At 41.1% G+C, this 17,422-nt stretch overlaps 3 protein-coding genes across 11 annotated transcripts in view; 1 reads left to right on the top strand and 2 right to left on the bottom strand.

Annotated features, from left to right (window-relative positions):
- LOC308385446 (uncharacterized protein) overlaps positions 1-17,422 on the bottom strand; it is a 538,971-nt gene that overhangs the window by 156,529 nt on the left and 365,020 nt on the right. Inside the window, exon 1 of one of the 3 annotated variants that reach the window (XM_080864345.1) lies at positions 10,428-10,721. The exons of the other annotated variants lie outside the window; for them this stretch is intronic. The gene's annotated coding sequence lies outside the window, so the exon portion shown is untranslated. Of the gene's footprint in view, positions 1-10,427; positions 10,722-17,422 lie in introns of those variants that run through there. 3 annotated transcript variants of the gene reach the window in all.
- LOC308385457 (uncharacterized protein) overlaps positions 1-17,422 on the top strand; it is a gene marked incomplete at its 3' end in the record, with an annotated part of 56,093 nt that overhangs the window by 34,892 nt on the left and 3,779 nt on the right. For 2 of the 6 annotated variants that reach the window (XM_080864375.1, XM_080864373.1), the window contains exon 2: positions 17,155-17,260. The exons of 2 other annotated variants lie outside the window; for them this stretch is intronic. In XM_080864375.1, the coding sequence (XP_080720501.1) occupies positions 17,243-17,260 (18 nt within the window). In that variant the 5' untranslated portion in view covers positions 17,155-17,242. Of the gene's footprint in view, positions 1-13,031; positions 13,264-16,903; positions 17,261-17,422 lie in introns of those variants that run through there. 2 more of the 6 variants (XM_080864376.1, XM_080864372.1) reach the window with 2 other exon arrangements.
- LOC308385461 (uncharacterized protein) lies at positions 1,729-5,354 on the bottom strand (the record flags this gene model as incomplete). Of its 2 annotated transcripts, none has more annotated exons than XM_080864385.1 (3): positions 5,249-5,354; positions 2,615-3,211; positions 1,729-2,289 (listed from the first exon to the last, which is right to left on the bottom strand). In XM_080864385.1, the coding sequence occupies exons 1-3, from the start codon at positions 5,264-5,266 to the stop codon at positions 1,729-1,731; spliced, it is 1,176 nt and encodes a 391-aa protein (XP_080720511.1). In that variant the 5' UTR covers positions 5,267-5,354. The 2 variants fall into 2 exon arrangements, with proteins under 2 accessions (XP_080720511.1, XP_080720512.1); XM_080864386.1 differs by having other exon boundaries at positions 1,729-2,286.

The raw sequence follows: 17,422 nt of genomic DNA, 5'->3' as shown, positions 1-17,422 counted from the left end.
TTACAATTAGAGAAGTCAGAAAGACCGATTCATCTTTCTTATTAATGTAACCGCTGCATTTCCTCACTTCTCTTATCTCACCCTTCTTCTTCTGCTGAGGCTGCACAACACGAACCTTTGAGATGTGGAAGAACAGGAAATTCTCATCGAAGAAGATCCAGTGTTTGAATCTGGTCTAGGGCCTTTCTGTCTGGAGTCTTCCCATGTCTGCTTATGTTCTCTCTGGTACTCTGGTGGCTTCTCACAGTCCAAAAACATGCATAGAGTTAGGTTAACTGATGATTTGAAATTGACCGTAGGTGTGAAAAGTAGTAGGAAGGCTCCTAACTGAGAGAAGTGACCCAGAAGTATCTGTGTAGCAGCCACAATGAATCAAGATCATGAGCTTTATTAACTGATCAAACTCTATTCTTTCATCTTCTGTATCATTCAGTTTGCATTGGTAATGCCCATTATTGTAATGCTTTTTTAAGATGAGCAAAACTTTCTTTTACTTTGGGTTAGCTGGGATAAGTGATGGATGGAGGGAATTTTACTTCAGTCACAGAAATCCTAAACAGGAAGGAGGAGCAGAGTTACAGTGGATCACTATCCAGCAGGGAAACAAGATTTATTTCAATTTCTTGGCCATGAGTGAGATTTACTAAGTGGGCAAATTAGGGTGATGACACCGTTCCAGAGTGATCTATTAATAGTGCACCAATTTACATTCAGAGATGCATGCAGCCAGTTCATTTCAGTATTAAACGGCTTTCTACCAACAGCAGCACAAAAACAGCAGATTCGATCATGGAGACACTGAATCTGCTAAACTAATTAAAACATTGTAAGTTCAGGTCTTCAGTTTACGTTTCTTTGTGAAAACAGCACAGCAAAGGAGACTCTGTGACGTTTTGATATAAGGTATAAATCTTCTGACCAAACCTGCTGGGACTGTGTGAGGTCCTGAGGCTAAGAGTAAGGATTTATCCACAGGAGAGCTGCGTTCTTGCAAACCATCCCACTGTGTAAACCTGACATCTGTGGAACAGCTGAGCTGTATGATGTGTACAAGGACACAAAACATTATTTACCATCAGATCCCGAGCCCTCCATGTGTTAATCAAGACACTGCTGCTGTGCTACAGCCATAAATAATGAATAAATTAGGAGCTAAAGCTAAAAGGACAGTTTATTTGTACCATCTTCATGTCAACACATTCAAGAACATCACAGATGAAAGAAACATTAAAAACTTCTACACTACATAAAGCAAGAAAAATAGTTTCTTCCTATATGTAGAAAACAAAAACAGAAACATCAAACACCTCCAAGACTCTCTTTGAAAGAACTAAAAACCTTTATTCTCATGGTCCAATCATGAGTGAACTCCCCGATGAAGCCTTGTGTGCTAAAACATGTCAGAGTTTTAAAGGTTAAACATGAGTTTCCAAAACGTTTTGCTGGAGAACAATGAACTATTTGACTGAGTTTCAATTATTTACAGACGAGCAAAACCAGGACAGAGAAAAAAGGACAAAACTGACTCAGTAAAACAACAGAAAATAAGATCCCATGTAAATCTGTATTATGTAGAAGTTCAGCCCAGCAACCAGTTCAGTTCAACACAAGTTTAAATGATTCTATCTGAACTCTGTGGAGCCTGATCTCAAGCTTTTTGAGTCTGACACTGAAACCAGAGGATCTTTCTGTCTCTTCAGATTCACTGTGATCCAGTGATGGGAGTGATTATAGTCCCGAGTGATCACGCTGATGTTTGCACAGAGCAGACAATGAGGTGAATGTTTGGGCACATTGGTAACAGTGAAACAGTTTATTAGTAACGTGGGATCGTTTGTGTGTGGAGTATGAACTGAGATTCCTGAAGCTCTTGTCACACTGGTCACAGCTGTAGTTTCCTTCCACGTGTGTACGTTCATGATTGTTACGACTACATGAATCTGAGAAGCTTCTGTCACAGTGTCTGCACTTGTATGGTTTCTCTCCTGTGTGGACTCGTTTGTGTGATTTAAGCTCCCTTGCAGTGGTGAAGGATGACCCACACTGATCACAGAGGTGCTTTTTAACCCCACTGTGAATCAGTTCATGTTTTTTTAACTCACTTGGTGTGGTGAAGCTTCTCCCACATTCTTTGCAGTATTGCAGTTTGTCTCCAGTGTGTCTACGTTGATGTTTTTTTAGGTTCTTTTGCCAACTGAAGGTTTTTCCACAAAGGTCACAACGAAAGTCTTTCCCACCACCACAGTGATGACAGGGTTGAGAACTGGATCCATCTGTGTCGCTCTGCTTCTAAACAAAGACACAAAGACAGTGTAAGTCAGTCCTTCAACATTTTTATCCTGAACGTCGCCTGAAATAAAGAGCATCTCTGCAGACGTCCAATTACATTTGACTGTTTCAGTTAACACACTCAGTTTACTGGGCTGCAATAACTACAATACTACCACCATAATACTACAGTAATACTAAAATCATAACTGACATGAAAATCTGAATAATCACTCAGAGCTGCTTCTCCATGCAGTAGAATTGCTAACATGCTAACACAGTTTAATGAGCAGAGTTGTTCCAAACAGTCAGGCTAAAATGACAAGATAACAATATAAATACATACCTCACAGTAACTGCACTTGTAGAGTCTCTTTCTGGTGTGGATCTGTTGGTGTTCTCTCAGGTAACGTGGAGATTTAAAAGTCTTCTCACACAGGTCACATTTATAAGGTCGTCCCTCAGTGTGGGTAAACATGTGTTGTTTTAACTGTGTGTCTGTAGCAAAGTATTTGCCACACTGTTCACAGCAGTACACATCTTCTCTGGTGTGAATGCGTAGGTGTATATTTCGGTTCCCTTTCCGGCTGAAAGTTTTTCCACAGATGTCACAGCTGTATGCCTTAATTCCAGAGTGGGTAACTAGATGACTCTGTAAGCTGCTACTGCGAGTAAAAGCTCTGCCACACTGATCACAGCTGTACGCTTTAACTCCACTGTGGATGAGTTGGTGTGTTTTTAGGGATTCCTTCCAGGTAAAAGACTTTCCACACAAGTCACAGCTGAACGGTCTCTCTCCAGTGTGGATGACCTGATGCTGTTTTAGATGACACTTGGAAATAAAACCCTTCCCACACTCGTCACAGGTGTGTTTTTTCTCTCTCTTTCTTCTGTGAGGTTTGTCGGCCTCCTGAGAGCGCTGACTTCTCGCTCCATGTTGGTCCTGCAGTGACAGAGATACAAACAGAGGCAGTGAGTGAAATGCAGTTGTGGAACAAACTCAACCTTCAAACTCCCTCCATTAACACTAGTTTTAAACCTGAAGGTGGAGTGTGGCACCAAACACCTTAAAGGTCTCTTATCCCCACCTGCTGGTAGTTCTAACACATTACATCCAACCTGCTGTTAAAAATAATTCATGACTGTTCAAACACTAAAATCATGCCCATCCCTCCTGATTGTACACAGATATATAAAAATGTATACATATATAATATATAAATATTTACCAGGTCTATACTTTTTTATATTTCCTATTGCTGTTCCCTATTATATATTTCTATAATTTTCTAATTTATTCAATGATAATAAATCAAATGTAACAGTTACCAGCCTGGTTCAGTGAAGGAAAATGTCAGAGTCTGATTGTAGCCTCAGGATTTCTTTAAAACGTTTACTCCCTACACATATCTGTATTTTCTACTCCTTACATTTTCAAAACAGGCTTGTTACTTTTGGTTTAAGCCATTTGAGGAGAGTAATGTCATCGCTGCAGGCATCAAACATCAAACTGATTTGAACCTAAACAGTAACACATGAAAGGCAATCCTGATCGTGCACTAATCACCAGGGTATGAAACATAAAAAGAGATGAAAGAGGCAAAACTGTGTGCAAAACATAGTCAAGAGTTAAAGTGGACCAATGTTCTTTTTTGGCACAACACCTGAATCACTGCAGGTGCTCATAAGTTGCCGTCACGGTACTTCAGCATCCAGCTAGCAATACAGAAGATGAGCAAGAATAAATGGATTCATATCTTTTAAGTGGCAGGTAATTTAAAACGCAGCATTTCTATCAGCTCAAAAAACATCAGCAAACACACAAACTGACAATAAAAAAGTGTGTTGCTGGCTAAAGGTCCAGCTGCTGCACATCACAGGGAGAGAAAAGAAAGAGAGCTAACTTCACTCAGAGACGGAGAAAGATAAGACACACAGGACAGGAGAGGAAGAAGAGAGGTTAGATTTAAAGGGAAGGACTGCTCAGTGGGATGTGATCAACTGGAGATTAAAGTTTACATGTAAGTCCTCATGTGTTGAAATCAGATATTGGGTCTGTACATGTGACATTATGTTTTTTCAGATTATGAAAGATGCTGCAAAACAATCTGAGGCAGATTAACTGTGTTATTTAAAGACTGCATGAAGATCCTCTGCAGGTTAGTGCAGGATAAACAGGTTCGTTTGCTGAACTGTGATGGATTTAAAGTAAAGAACAGTGTGTGACTGGTGCACAGTGACTGTGGTGCTCATGTCAGAGTTAGATTACATCAAGTGTAGCAGAGATTCATTTAAACTGAAGCTCATGATGCTGACATTCATTCACTGAGTTCCACCTTCATACCAACAGTATAGTGTCTAATATAAAGACAGTGTACTGTCAGTGTAGAGGATGGAAACCAGCCAGGACAGCTCATGAAACATCTGCTGACATCTGGTTGAATTCAGTTGTGTACATCCACAGAGAGCAGCAGGTCAGCTGATCACAGCCTGTACTTTAAGAAAATCTACTGGAGCTCTCAACAGAAATTATTGTGAGCTGTGATTCTTTTCCCCACGCTGAGCCACTACAGCTGATTTTAGGGTTCCCACCTGCTCAATCCCACTTTAACCTCCTCCCTGCTCATGTTCCTGTTTAGAGGCAAAGTCACCCTCTACAGTGTAGGCAACAGAAAATACACACATGTTTTATTTTCCTTCATTTTCTAATTAACTGATTCAAACAGAGAACCTTTATTAGAAATAAATAGTTTGTACTTCATTTACTAATCTTATTTTATTATTACATTAATAAAGCACAAGGTTCAGTTAACTTTGGATAAAAACAGGTGGTAAAAATGTTCAAGGAGCTACTTTTACTTTCTTACTCTGATTACATTTCAGAGCCCGTACTTTTCCACTTGAGTAAACAAGTTAAATCAGTACTTCAGCTTTTGATGGCATATTTGATGGAGTACTTCTTTACACTAGTATCTGTCACCTTCTGTGTTGAGCTCATTGTTTCCTCTGTAGTGACTCAGCTGAGTCCAGATGGCTGAAAATGTTCCTCTGCTGATCCGTCAGACTCTTCTCCTCCTGCTGATCAGCTGGGACACAAAACAGATCTTTGTTAGGCTCCACACTGCACTGAAGAGTCAAAGTGTCTCATATGTTCATCTGACAACACAATGGACATATTTTAGTTTCCCTTTCACCTTCATGTTTCCCTCTCACCACATATCTAAACCAAATTCATGACCAGCAGGTTTTACAGCTGTGGCTCCAGCAAACATCAGCTGATAGTACAAAGTAATATTAAATAAATTCTAACAGCTTATCAAGCGTAAGCGTGCTGATGTTGTTTTCCTTTCTCTGGCGCAAAGTGGACGATAAACAAACAAGAGAGACGGGACTTGGACAGAAAAGCCGATCAGCTGATCATTGAACAGTTTCATGATTGAAGTAGCAACAGGAGAGGGAGGGGGAGAGAATGAGAGGAGAGGCAGCTGTGCAGCAAAGACACAGAATAACTCCAGCTTTGTGTCTGTTTTTTTTTTATTCTAGCTTCTAGAATTGCGTTCTTTTTCAGCTCAATACGGATCTATTGTAATTGGTCCAGCCCAGAGTTGATCATGACCAATTGGCTAATCCACCACCTTACACTGTTACAAAAACAAACAAACAAAAATGAAAAGTCACTGTTGGGTCTGTGTTTCCACAAGCCCCGCTAATTCTAGAGACTTATTCATCATGAAGAAAACAAGACAGTCGATCGATCGATTATTTGCGCAAGGGAGGCCTCGTCTGTGTCCACCACGAAAATGACCCCCAGATCTGACCTCCTGCTGCCTTTTATTGGGAGACAGTTCACACAAAACACATCAGAACAAAGCCACGCCCCCTTTGTTCTAAGACAAAGCATTTTATGTATATGTGTGAACTTCTGTGAGAGTGTGTGTGTGTGTGTGTGTCAGACCTCCTGCTGACCAAAGGGTCATAAACCCAGGAAGCTTACATAAAAAGAAACAGATCTTTCCGGTAGGATGCATCTACAATAAAACCTCCCCCAGTACAGAGTGGTTGGAGAGGTGGTCAGGATCAAAGGAATGGCTTTGATCCTACTGCTTGAACTAAGACTGTACAAATTTAAGAAACACAATGGCAACATTCAACAATTAGACTTAACAGTCACCATCGGCCCACTGGGCAAATCCCCGGTATGCCCAATGGCCAGTCCAGCTATGCGGTCAGTTGGTGGGTAACAGGATCTCCGAAAACGTTAGATCACTTTGCAAATAGGTGATGTCTTGATAAAAGAAGCAGATATTCGAAGTTTACACAGCACCATTCTTACCTGAAAACATCTTAAACGTTTATTTTGTCACCCAGAAAGAGTAATATTTCAAACTCCGCCACTCTTCATTCCTCTGCCACTGCCTCGCTTGTAGTGATGTGCAAATCATGAACAAATCGTTCAACACTCGAGAGTCTGTTTACTGCAGGGGTCTCAAACTCACATGGGCCGCGGGCCACTTCTGGGACCGTCATCTAATTGGAGGGCCACTTTAGTCCTAGCAGTACAAAATAACAAACATGAAAACACCCACTAATATTTCCTAAATTTTAGTGTTTTGTTTGGTTTATTTAATTCCAAATATTGTGTAAGAAAGACAAAATGGCAAACATGAAGGGAATTTTTTTCTCACTCTTAACTATCTGAAGCCTTTAAGTTTCATTTGTCATATGCAAGTTAGCACAGGATCAACATTGCAATGAAATATATTTGACGAGCAGAAGACAGTCACTCAGCAGTATAGTACAATATAGTACAGTAGTTTCATTGAACTACCAAATAAACAGCTCTTTCTGGCCAGACACGTGGAAGCACCTTTGCCACAAATTTGTTTGTATTTAACAAAATAAAAATGCAGGCATAAGCGTACACTTTAGTTTTCAACTGCAAGTGAAAATTGTTTTCTTTCCAAATAAATCTGTCACTGAACTAACACAGCCAATCCCTCAACATGTTTGCACTCTCTTGTTACCTCGGCCAGGTCCGCGGCTCCAAACCGTGGTAAGGAGACCTCTGGCTAATACTTTGGGGGCTTGTAGTCGGGAACTAGCTTTACTGTCTGCGTCAACTTTGCTAGCGAGAGACAGAAAGAGGCATTGAAAGGCTGCTCCAGCAGAACTTTATTGTTTCGGAGGAAAACATGAACACAGTGTACAGTCGAGTATTAACACTCGACTGTCCCTCCCTCATGCTCACACACACACAGCAGGAGGGGCGGTCCCACACGTTCTCCCTGCAGCAAGGACTACACCGCCCATGAGGCTACAGTCTTAAAGGGCCATGCCTGTAACGCTCTGCCATCGTATTAAATCATTTTTCGTATAATAATTAAAAAATAATAATTTCTTCACATCAATATGCAAGTAGAGGTGACGTGGGCCGCAAATGGCGGGTTTGAAAGCCCTGCTTTACTGACAAATGACTCATTGACTCATCCCTGTTGCTGTTAGCAAACTAATTTCATTAGTAGAAATATATCTAGTTTAAAATTATGGAGAAAAACAACATTCAGTTTCTTAACATAAACATTTCTGCTGTGAACTGGAAGAAAAAACCCTGAGTAGAAAGCTCACATCAAGACAACAGCTCCTCGGTTCACAGTAGCACCGATTCACTTTGGTGAGTGACTCATTGAAACTCGATTCAGTAAAAAGAATCAAATTTACCATCGCTACTCGCTTGAGTTTTGGACGAAATGCATTCTGGGATTTTTGCATTTCGTCATTTCGAGCTGATTGGAGACCAAAACAGCCAATCAGATTTTTTTGCATCGAAGTCTGTGATCGGCTGGTTTTGTGGCTCAAATAAAACTGTGTACAGCAGGGGTGTCCAAACTTTTTTCACTGAGGGCCACATACATAAAAATATAGGAGGGGCTGGGCCACTTAATAGAAATTAGGTATATAACCTTAACTTTAGTGTATTAAAGTTAGAAAAATCACTTAAAAGTGGTCAAATGTGTTATATTGTTGAATATAATTAAAGACAAAACTGCCTTCATCCCAGCTTTCCATAAATGGATCTTTATTGATTTATTCAGAAAAAGCTTTGGTAGCTCATTCTCAGAACAGCAGCCTCAGATTTCTTCTTAGACAGAAGATTTACAGCACAGAGGAAAAGAACAATAAAGGGGAAAATGGGACGGGTACATTTCAAGTTTGTTATTTAAGTTATTAGGCTTAGCAACACACCTATTAACGTTCGTTTTGAAACGATTATCAACATTAACAGACTGAACCGGACTTAATAACAGGAGTGCATATAATTTTAGTAAACTATTCTGGTGAGTATCAGCTGCGCTGGGAATGTAAATCGGGCCATCCAGCTGCAGTGTTGATCAAGGAGCAAATCTGCATCAGATGAGATCAGCTGACTGCGTGTGAGTTTTACAGCGATGTGTATTCTGTGTGTTAACAAGAAAAACGCATATACGGAAAACAGAATTGATGCGCATTATTGATATTTGAAGCATGTGTACCTGCACATGCATGCTTATTAACACACGGTTACTGTTGAATATATCTTTTACTCACCTAAAGCGCTCGTGCTCTCGTCCACTACCCGCAAAAAAATAGCAGCTGTGCGGTGTCTGTGGCATCGGTGCTCTCATCGCATGCGATGGAGTAAAAATCAAAAGCACAGCTTTATCAGACATTTGCAGTTTAATGTTGGCTGATGAGTCATCAATGCGTCGCACAACTGGATTTCTGGACACGCCGATGTTGTTGAAGTCCTGCACGTTTTCCGGGCACATTATTTCGGTGACTTTAACGAGGCCGTGTTTTAAGAGGTCTCCATCTGAAAAAGGCTTGCCATGTCTTGCGATGAGTTGGGCGACCTCATAGCTGGCTATTTGAGCCTTTTCCTGGACAATTTGAGCACGAAAAAAAATCATTGTTGCTGACCCTGCAGGAGAGCTACCCTTTGCTTTCATTTCTGCTCCATCTCAGCACCAGTGTAGGATGCATAGGCCTGATGTTTGGTTTCATAATGACGTAGTACATTATACTCTTTCATAACTGCCACAGTTTCAGTGCAGATCAAACAGATACACTTCCCTTTGAATTCTTTGAAGAAATATTCACTCTCCCACCGTGTCTGAAATTTTCTGCACTCACTTTCTACCTTTCGCTTCTTTGGTTCTGCCAAGTTTAGTAACTTTCTTCTGTGATTGTCCTTTTTGGTGGCGCAACTGACTTGATCAACAGCAGCTCCCCCTGTTGTTAAAACTAAGAAGTGCAACAAACTCAAGCAAAAGTTTAAGTGCGCGCCATATTCTATTGTATTTATAAAATTACTTGCGGGCCAATTAAAAATTGATCGGAGTTTGGACGGATCAATGTTACTTCATGAACTCAGATCAATGTTACTTTGACACTTACCTCTAGATAGGCCAGAACAAAAAACTGAGAAACAAACAGCAATGAGCAGGAACTCTGTAGCTGTGTCCCAAGTCTATAAGAGCACCTGGCTGCAGCCACTGTGGAGCTCCACAGTACCTTCCTTCTTCTTCTTCAGTCAAGTTTAACGGCAGCTTGCATCCAAAACTGTTGTATTACTGCGATCTCCTGGCTGTTAACCGTCAGTCACTCCTGAATCCCCAGATCCTCTTGATGAGACCAGTACTTCTCAAAAAACGAAAAACCACCACTTTCCCTTCACCATGACTTAACTTATTAACCACTCACAGTAACTTCCACGGTATCCATGCGTGTTTATGGCTACTGTGGAGGTCACGTGTATCCGGTTACTGTGGAGCTCCACAGTGGCTGCAGGAAATGGGCGATAGAAAACCGATCGGTGCTCATGCCATTCCCAATATGCGCTGGCAGACGTCGGGGCAGCATGAGTACCAGCATTTTTTTGCCGATGTCCGTGATGCCGCCCGTGTCGCCCGTATCTAAAACCGCTACTGCCGCCGGTGTTCCAGATCAACTGGCGTTGGTCGAACAGATGTGTGGCAGTCTTGCGTTTCAGGAGCTGCTACCGACAAACCAGCAAAAAACGCCAAATGTGTCAACTGTGACACTTGTGAGGTTGTCTCAAACACACTCCGTCAGTCGTGATGCTGTTGAACAACAAAATGTTTAAAATGTGGCGAGTTTACCTGGTGATATCCTCATGCGCGACGCGATCGCGAAAACAGCAAACAAGTAACACCACGCCGATGTTGTTCACAGGAGAGCAAGAGTAAACGATCGGGAGACTCTTGTCGTCGTTATCGTTCCCCTCGCAGGGTTTATTTCTCCGATTTCAGCGTTTTTGCTTCGCAACTACAGCGAGCAGTTTACTTTGTGCACTAACATGGACTCGAATCAACCAGCGCCACCTCTGGCCAAGTGCCACAGCCTACAGCCAGATCAACCTGTGACACACATCTGCACCACGTTTGAATTCGTGTCATGCACATTTGTACCTTTCAATTGTGTCTGTTTGTGCGTCATGCAAATAAACCTTTGAAAAGAATGAAATGATATCATATATTCCTTATTGGCCTACATTTGTACAAAATTCGAAATTATATACACAAAGTCATAGAAATCACCACTTGGTCATCATGATTTTAATATTCTCTTTTTCCATAACAGTGAAATACGCCTTGGACAAATATGACACATCAATATTTCATTAGTGTTGTCACATCACATCCTGTAAGCATCGTCTGTCTGTGTCTTTTCCCTGGAAATGAATATTTCCAGCCAATACAGGCAATCCATCAACATGGCTGGAGAGTTATATATGTAAAAGGTTAACATATGTGTTTAAAAGTTGAAATGTGTGGCTGGTAAATCTGGATTACACTAATAGTTAAAAAGTTAAGAGATAAAAAGACTTATGGGGATGTTAGTTCAGTTTATGCCTTCATACAAGGAAAAAAGGGAACACCCCAGTTATATTTTGGTCTTTGTTATATCGTTCAGTGTTGATTCAGTATTTTCTAATTACACTTTACATCTTCCATGGCATTACTTAAAAAATACCACTAGGTGGCGCATAGCGGCCAGGAGGAGCGTAAACCCCCCTGGGAGGCAAATCTGCAGAATAAATCCTGCAGTTGAATTGTAAACAAGTTCATGATCTGTGCCTCTTTATTTCAATACACAGCTGTGGGATCTAGGATCGCACCCCTCCCAGGCACCTGTCACACCAGGGGGGCAACATATACAGTCTGTATAAGTGTGGTTAATCCAATGAAGATTTGTAAGGAGATGGCAGTTACTGTGAATTCACAGCAGTTACACAGTGATTAGTAATAAACAGCCAGTGAGAGTGAGTGGATTTAAGAAAGTCAGTGACTCAGGTGTGTCGCTTGGTTTGTCATCTGTTTGTGAGACTGGAGGAGACGTAGAAATCTTTTGTTTTAAATCTTAGTTAGGAAGGTTCCTGTTTGAAAACAAGCACATTTTGTGAGAAATGCAAGAAGTACATCTGCAGAAAGCACACAGTTACATTCTGTCCATCATGTGGACAAAATAGAAAATGTTGAGCATTGAAAAACTGAGAATTTGGGCAAGTTCAAAAGAAATGTGTTTGTAAGAACGAAAAACCAAATTGTTCCTAAAATACTTATGGAAAGTCTAACTGTTGTATGTCTGTGTTCTACATGTTTATCTAATGGAAAATAAAGTTGCTATTGTTTTATTGCAGTTTTTGGATAATCCTGAGTGGATTTACACAGTATGGGTCAGAATGACCCACAACAAAATCAATGTCAATTGTTTGTTCTTCAACATAATACAAGGGTTGATTTCCAAAACTTGCTTATGATCTTCAATTTGTAGTAGATCCACTATCACATAGCAGCTGGAGCAGTTTCAAATGGAGGTCAGTCCACTGCTGCCACCTGTGGCCAAGTACCACAGCCTACTACTAGATTAACACATCTGCACCTGCTGCTATGATCACATTGAGTAGAGGCTGAGTGGCTGCACTTACCCCTGGTACATCCAGATCTACCCACAAACATGTTGAAAGATGCAATGGCAGCAATGTGGATTGTCAACGCTAAAAACAATCATTAAGCAAAGACAACAGGGATCAATTCTTTCTGTTTAATTAGCACCCACAACATTTGTAGTCGCCTTCTGCACAGGGGAAGTCCACACACACTGTGTGGTACCACTTTCCACAGGAGGTGCATTCGATCTGCAAGACTGAATGAGATTGTCAGTCATTGTCTGACTGTTTATTACTAATCACCTGCTGTACATTCACAGTAACTGCCATCTCCTTACAAATGTTTATTAGATTAACCACACTTATACAGACTGTATATAACAACCAACTCTAAAATGTTTGTTCACAGAGAAAAGACACAGGCAGACTACGCTAACGACATGTGATGTTACAACACTAGTGAAATATTAGTGTCATTTCATTCTTTTCAAAGGTTTATTTGCATGACGCACAAACAGACACAATTGAAAGGTACAAATGTGTTGTGCATGACACGAATTCAAACGTGCTGCAGATGTGTGTCACAGGTTGATCTGGCTGTAGGCTGTGGCACTTGGCCAGAGGTGGCGCTGGTTGACTCGAGTCCATGTTAGTGCACAAAGTAAACTGCTGGCTTTAGCTGTGAAGCAAAAACGCTGAAATCGGAGAAATAACCACGATAACGACGACAAGAGTCTCCCGATCGTTTACTCTTGCTGTCCTGTGAACAACATCGGCGTGGTGTTAATTGTTTGCTGTTTTTAAACACTTTTAAACATTTTGTTGTTCAACAGCATCAAGACTGACGGAGTGTGTTTGAGATAACCTCACAAGTGTCACAGGTGACACATTTGGCGTTTTTTTGCTGGTTTGGCAGCTCCTGAAGCGCAAGACTGCCACACATCTGTTCGACCAACGCCGGGTGCGGTTGCTGGATTGGGACACAACTAAAGAGTTCCTGCTCATTGCTGTTTGTTTCTCAGTTTTTTGTTCCGGCCTATCTAGAGGTAAGTGTCAAAGTAACATTGATCTGAGTTCATGAAGTTTTCTGTTGCTCTCTGTGAGAGGGGGTGGGAGAAGACCGTTAAAGGCGAGGCTCTCCAGAATGTAGCAAAAACAGGAAACCACAGCTGTGTGTGTGTATAAGTATGGTGTTATATTTGTACCACTATTCCTAACGCACGTAAAAAAAAAATTGCAGGTGCAAGTGTTGCATTTTGAGGAGAAATTTATTTTGATCAAAGAAAAGCTAAATTTGAGGGAGCAAAATTCATTGCTGAGTGCAAGAAAAATGTATTTCAGTGTTTGCTATTATCCACACACACACACACAATAGCAGCCCCTCTCGCTCAAGTTTTGCATTTGCGCTTGCTTGCAATGTGTTGCTTCCGCTCTCAACATAGCTGGACTGGCCCGGTGTTCACCGGTGGGCCGATGGAAGTTTTTCGTTTTAAATGGGCCGATTTTTTTTTTTTGTTGTCTTTTTTCCCCTGTAAACAGTGAAAGGTGGGGGGTTGGACAGATGCTGGCAGACGTGTAAAAATAACTCAATTGTTTGGTAGTGCCTATGGTGGAGCTTTTACAGATTCAGTAAAATTAGCAAGTGGTGGAGGCCAGCAGGTGGATGAGGGAAAGGGGAGGCGGAGGAGGAGAGACCCGAGGTGGCTGTGTGGGTGCTATGATGTTACTGGTGAACTTTATTTTATTCATAAGGTTAGTTAGTAGAGTCGCCTACCTCTGTAAAAAACGGAATCCTCTGGTATTCAGAGTTAATATTAGGCGTTTGGTATTGAGCTGAAAATAAACGCGATTTGTCCCGTACTTCAGCTACAATAAACAAAGACAAAAAGTTGGAGTTATTCTGCGTCTTTACGCTGTCAGCTGCCTCTTCTTCTCTCATTCTCCCCCCTCCCTCTCCTGCTGCTACTTCAATCATGAAACTGATCAATGATCAGCTGATCGGCGTTTTTGCCGCAAGTCCCGTCTCTCTTGGTTATTTACCTCCCACTTTGCGCCAGAAAGAGGAAAGTAGCGGAGGTCGCGTTAAACAGCAGAAGCGCCTTTAAACTTGATAAGCTGTTGTTAGAATTTATTTAATATTAATATCTAGTATCAGCTGATGTTTGTTGGAGCCACTGCTGCTGGTCATGATATCGGTTTGGATATCTAGTGAGAGGAAAACATGAAGATGAAACCAGGAGATGTCCTTACTGAATCATCAGAGCTGAACAGGTGATGGAGAAACAGGTTTACATGAATGGGTTGAAGAAAAGCTATGAACTGTTTCTGAGAGACAAATAACACCAGGATCCTTTTCTATGTAGCTGACAGCTGGTAACTGTGCAGGGGCGGATCTAGCAAAGTTTTGCCAGGGGGCCGGGTAGGGCATTAACAAGAAAAGGAGGGCACAAAAAATACTTTTCTTTCTTATTCTCGTTTAAAATTTCTCGCTTTTAACAAATAGTTATCCGAATCTTACAACCAAAGTTTTCATCTGATGTCAAATGTATAGAAATCCATTATTGTACATAGTAATTTTTTTCAGGGTCCCAACATAATTTCTTCAGAAGATAGTACTGTACATGATGCCAGTATTTTCCCACATTTTATAGATACTGCACCAGTACTTTGTGTAAAATGGCATCAAAAAGTCAGTTAAGTTTTATTCTTTCTCACCTGTCTTTCTGTCTCCTTTCACTTTTTAAAGGTTGCCATGTTAGAAAAAATATTTTGCCCTGCCATGCTGTTTATTGATGTGGTAAATTAATAGTTTATGAAAATATATCTAAATCTGTCATTTATTATTTTTAATATTTAGTAATAGTCAATGGACAATAGAAATTAAACTCTTTAAATAATAAGTACATTTTTTTAAAGACGGAGACTCTACAGTACGCAGCGGTAGCATCGCTTCCACAATGGAGCCCGCAATCATTTTTTAAGCTCACCTTCAGACGCTTTCTGGGGCAGGGATAGCTCAGTAGGTAAAGTGGTCGCCCCATGATCGGAAGGTTGGCGGTTCGAATCCACTTAACGGCTACCCTGAGGTACCCCTGAGCAAGGTACCGTCCCTACACACTGCTCCCCGGGCGCCTGCTTAGTGGGCTGCCCACTGCTTCACTGAGTGAATGGGTCAAATGCAGAGAAAAAACAAGTAATTTCCCCATGGGGATCAATAAAGTATCCATTATTATTTCTGTGCTGCTGAAGTAAAATCACGTTTTGCCTGCTTAGCAGGAGTTGCCGCGGTGTTATCCATGGATGATGAACAAGGATCACTCAGAAGTGTTCGTCTATGCTCTCGTGTCAGGCGCTTCAGTAGATTACTCGCGCTATTAACAGCAGCCGATAGTTTTTTCTCCCCAGGACATAGCTTACATATTACTGTAATGTTCTTGTCTGCTTGTTTCAGAAAAGTGAAGTGACGGGAATATGTCCATTTCATAAAACAGCCACTCGCTTCAGCCGAGTCCAACATCTTCCGCTGTAGAATACGACTACGCAGCAAACTGGCGCGAAATGACGTGCAGCTGCACTACAGCGATGCTAAAGCGGCAGAGTTTACTTCTATGTTTAGAAGATAAATTATTGAAATTAAATAATGATATTCAGCGAGTTTAATTATTTTACAATGTAACGCAAGTACATTGTAAGTAACTGTAATTAAAATACCTAAAAATGAACAGTAACCAGTTACTCTACTTTTCAGTGGAAAAGTCATTTAATTACAGTAACGCGTTACTTAGTAATGCATTACACCCAACACTGATACCATGTCATAACTGCTTTAAGTCATACAGAATAGATATCAGAGCCTTAAACAGGCTGACTTCTGCTAAATGGGTCAAACTGGGCAGAAAGTACACAAACACATAACATCCTTATAGAATATGATGTAACACTATAGATCAACTTAGCTCAGAATATATAAAGCATATAAACAATTACAGAAATATGATGCAACAAACACAGCAGTGCTACTAATCCAAAATACTCAAAGCTTCATAGAACTGAAACAAACATTTATTTTTAGCTCCATCCTGCTGCTGATACATACTTTAGGTTTCTGAATATTAAACTTGTTGCTGCCTTTCATAGTGTGTAACTTGAAGGCCCTGAGTACTTTCTCCCACACTGAAAACACTGGAATGATAACATTATTTGAACATTACCTAATAAGACTGATTCAGGACACACAGTTAGTGATTTTAAACTTTCCTAGCAGTCCTTCACAAACAGGGAACAGTCTGTCTATTCTCTCCATCTGTCAGCTGCTGCTGGCTCTTCCTCTTCCTCCTCCTCTTCCTCACACACTGCTCCACACCCACTGCCGTGCTATGAATTGTGGGATATATGGGACCACAAAGTGTACACCGGACCACACTTCAAATCTGGGGAAATCGACGGCGCATTTGGAGTACACTGCGGATTGGGACAGCTGTCGTCGCGTCGCTGTGATGTAATAGGTCTCAAAATGCGTATTCCGGAGCGTGCGGTCGCTGGATTGGGACACAACCTATATCATCCGAATTGTCTACATTAGAAGTAATTACTTCCTCTTCTGCCTTTCATAGTCATGTGCGAAATACGGCTGTATAAATGGCAGGCGTCCAGAGAAAGGAAAACAGCGGATGTCGTGCTAAACAACATCAACACGCTTACGCTTGATAAGCTGTTAGAATTTATTTAATATTACTTTGTACTATCAGCTGATGTTTGCTGGAGCCACAGCTGTAAAAGCTGCTGGTCATGAATTTGGTTTAGATATGTGGTGAGAGGGAAACATGAAGGTGAAAGGGAAACTAAAATATGTCCATTGTGTTGTCAGATGAACATATGAGACACTTTGACTCTTCAGTGCAGTGTGGAGCCTAACAAAGATCTGTTTTGTGTCCCAGCTGATCAGCAGGAGGAGAAGAGTCTGACGGAGCAGCAGAGGAACATTTTCAGCCATCTGGGCTCAGCTGAGTCACTACAGAGGAAACAATGAGCTCAACACAGAAGGTGACAGATACTAGTGTAAAGAAGTACTCCATCAAATATGCCATCAAAAGCTGAAGTACTGATTTAACTTGTTTACTCAAGTGGAAAAGTACGGGCTCTGAAATGTAATCAGAGTAAGAGAGTAAAAGTAGCTCCTTGAAGAACATTTTTACCACCTGTTTT

The sequence above is a fragment of the Rhamphochromis sp. 'chilingali' genome (assembly GCF_963969265.1).
Source record: "Rhamphochromis sp. 'chilingali' genome assembly, chromosome: 18".
Classification (NCBI taxonomy): Eukaryota; Metazoa; Chordata; class Actinopteri; order Cichliformes; family Cichlidae; genus Rhamphochromis; species Rhamphochromis sp. 'chilingali'.
The sequence above is the reverse complement of the archived record's forward strand: the minus strand, read 5'-3'. Positions and strand labels throughout refer to the sequence as shown.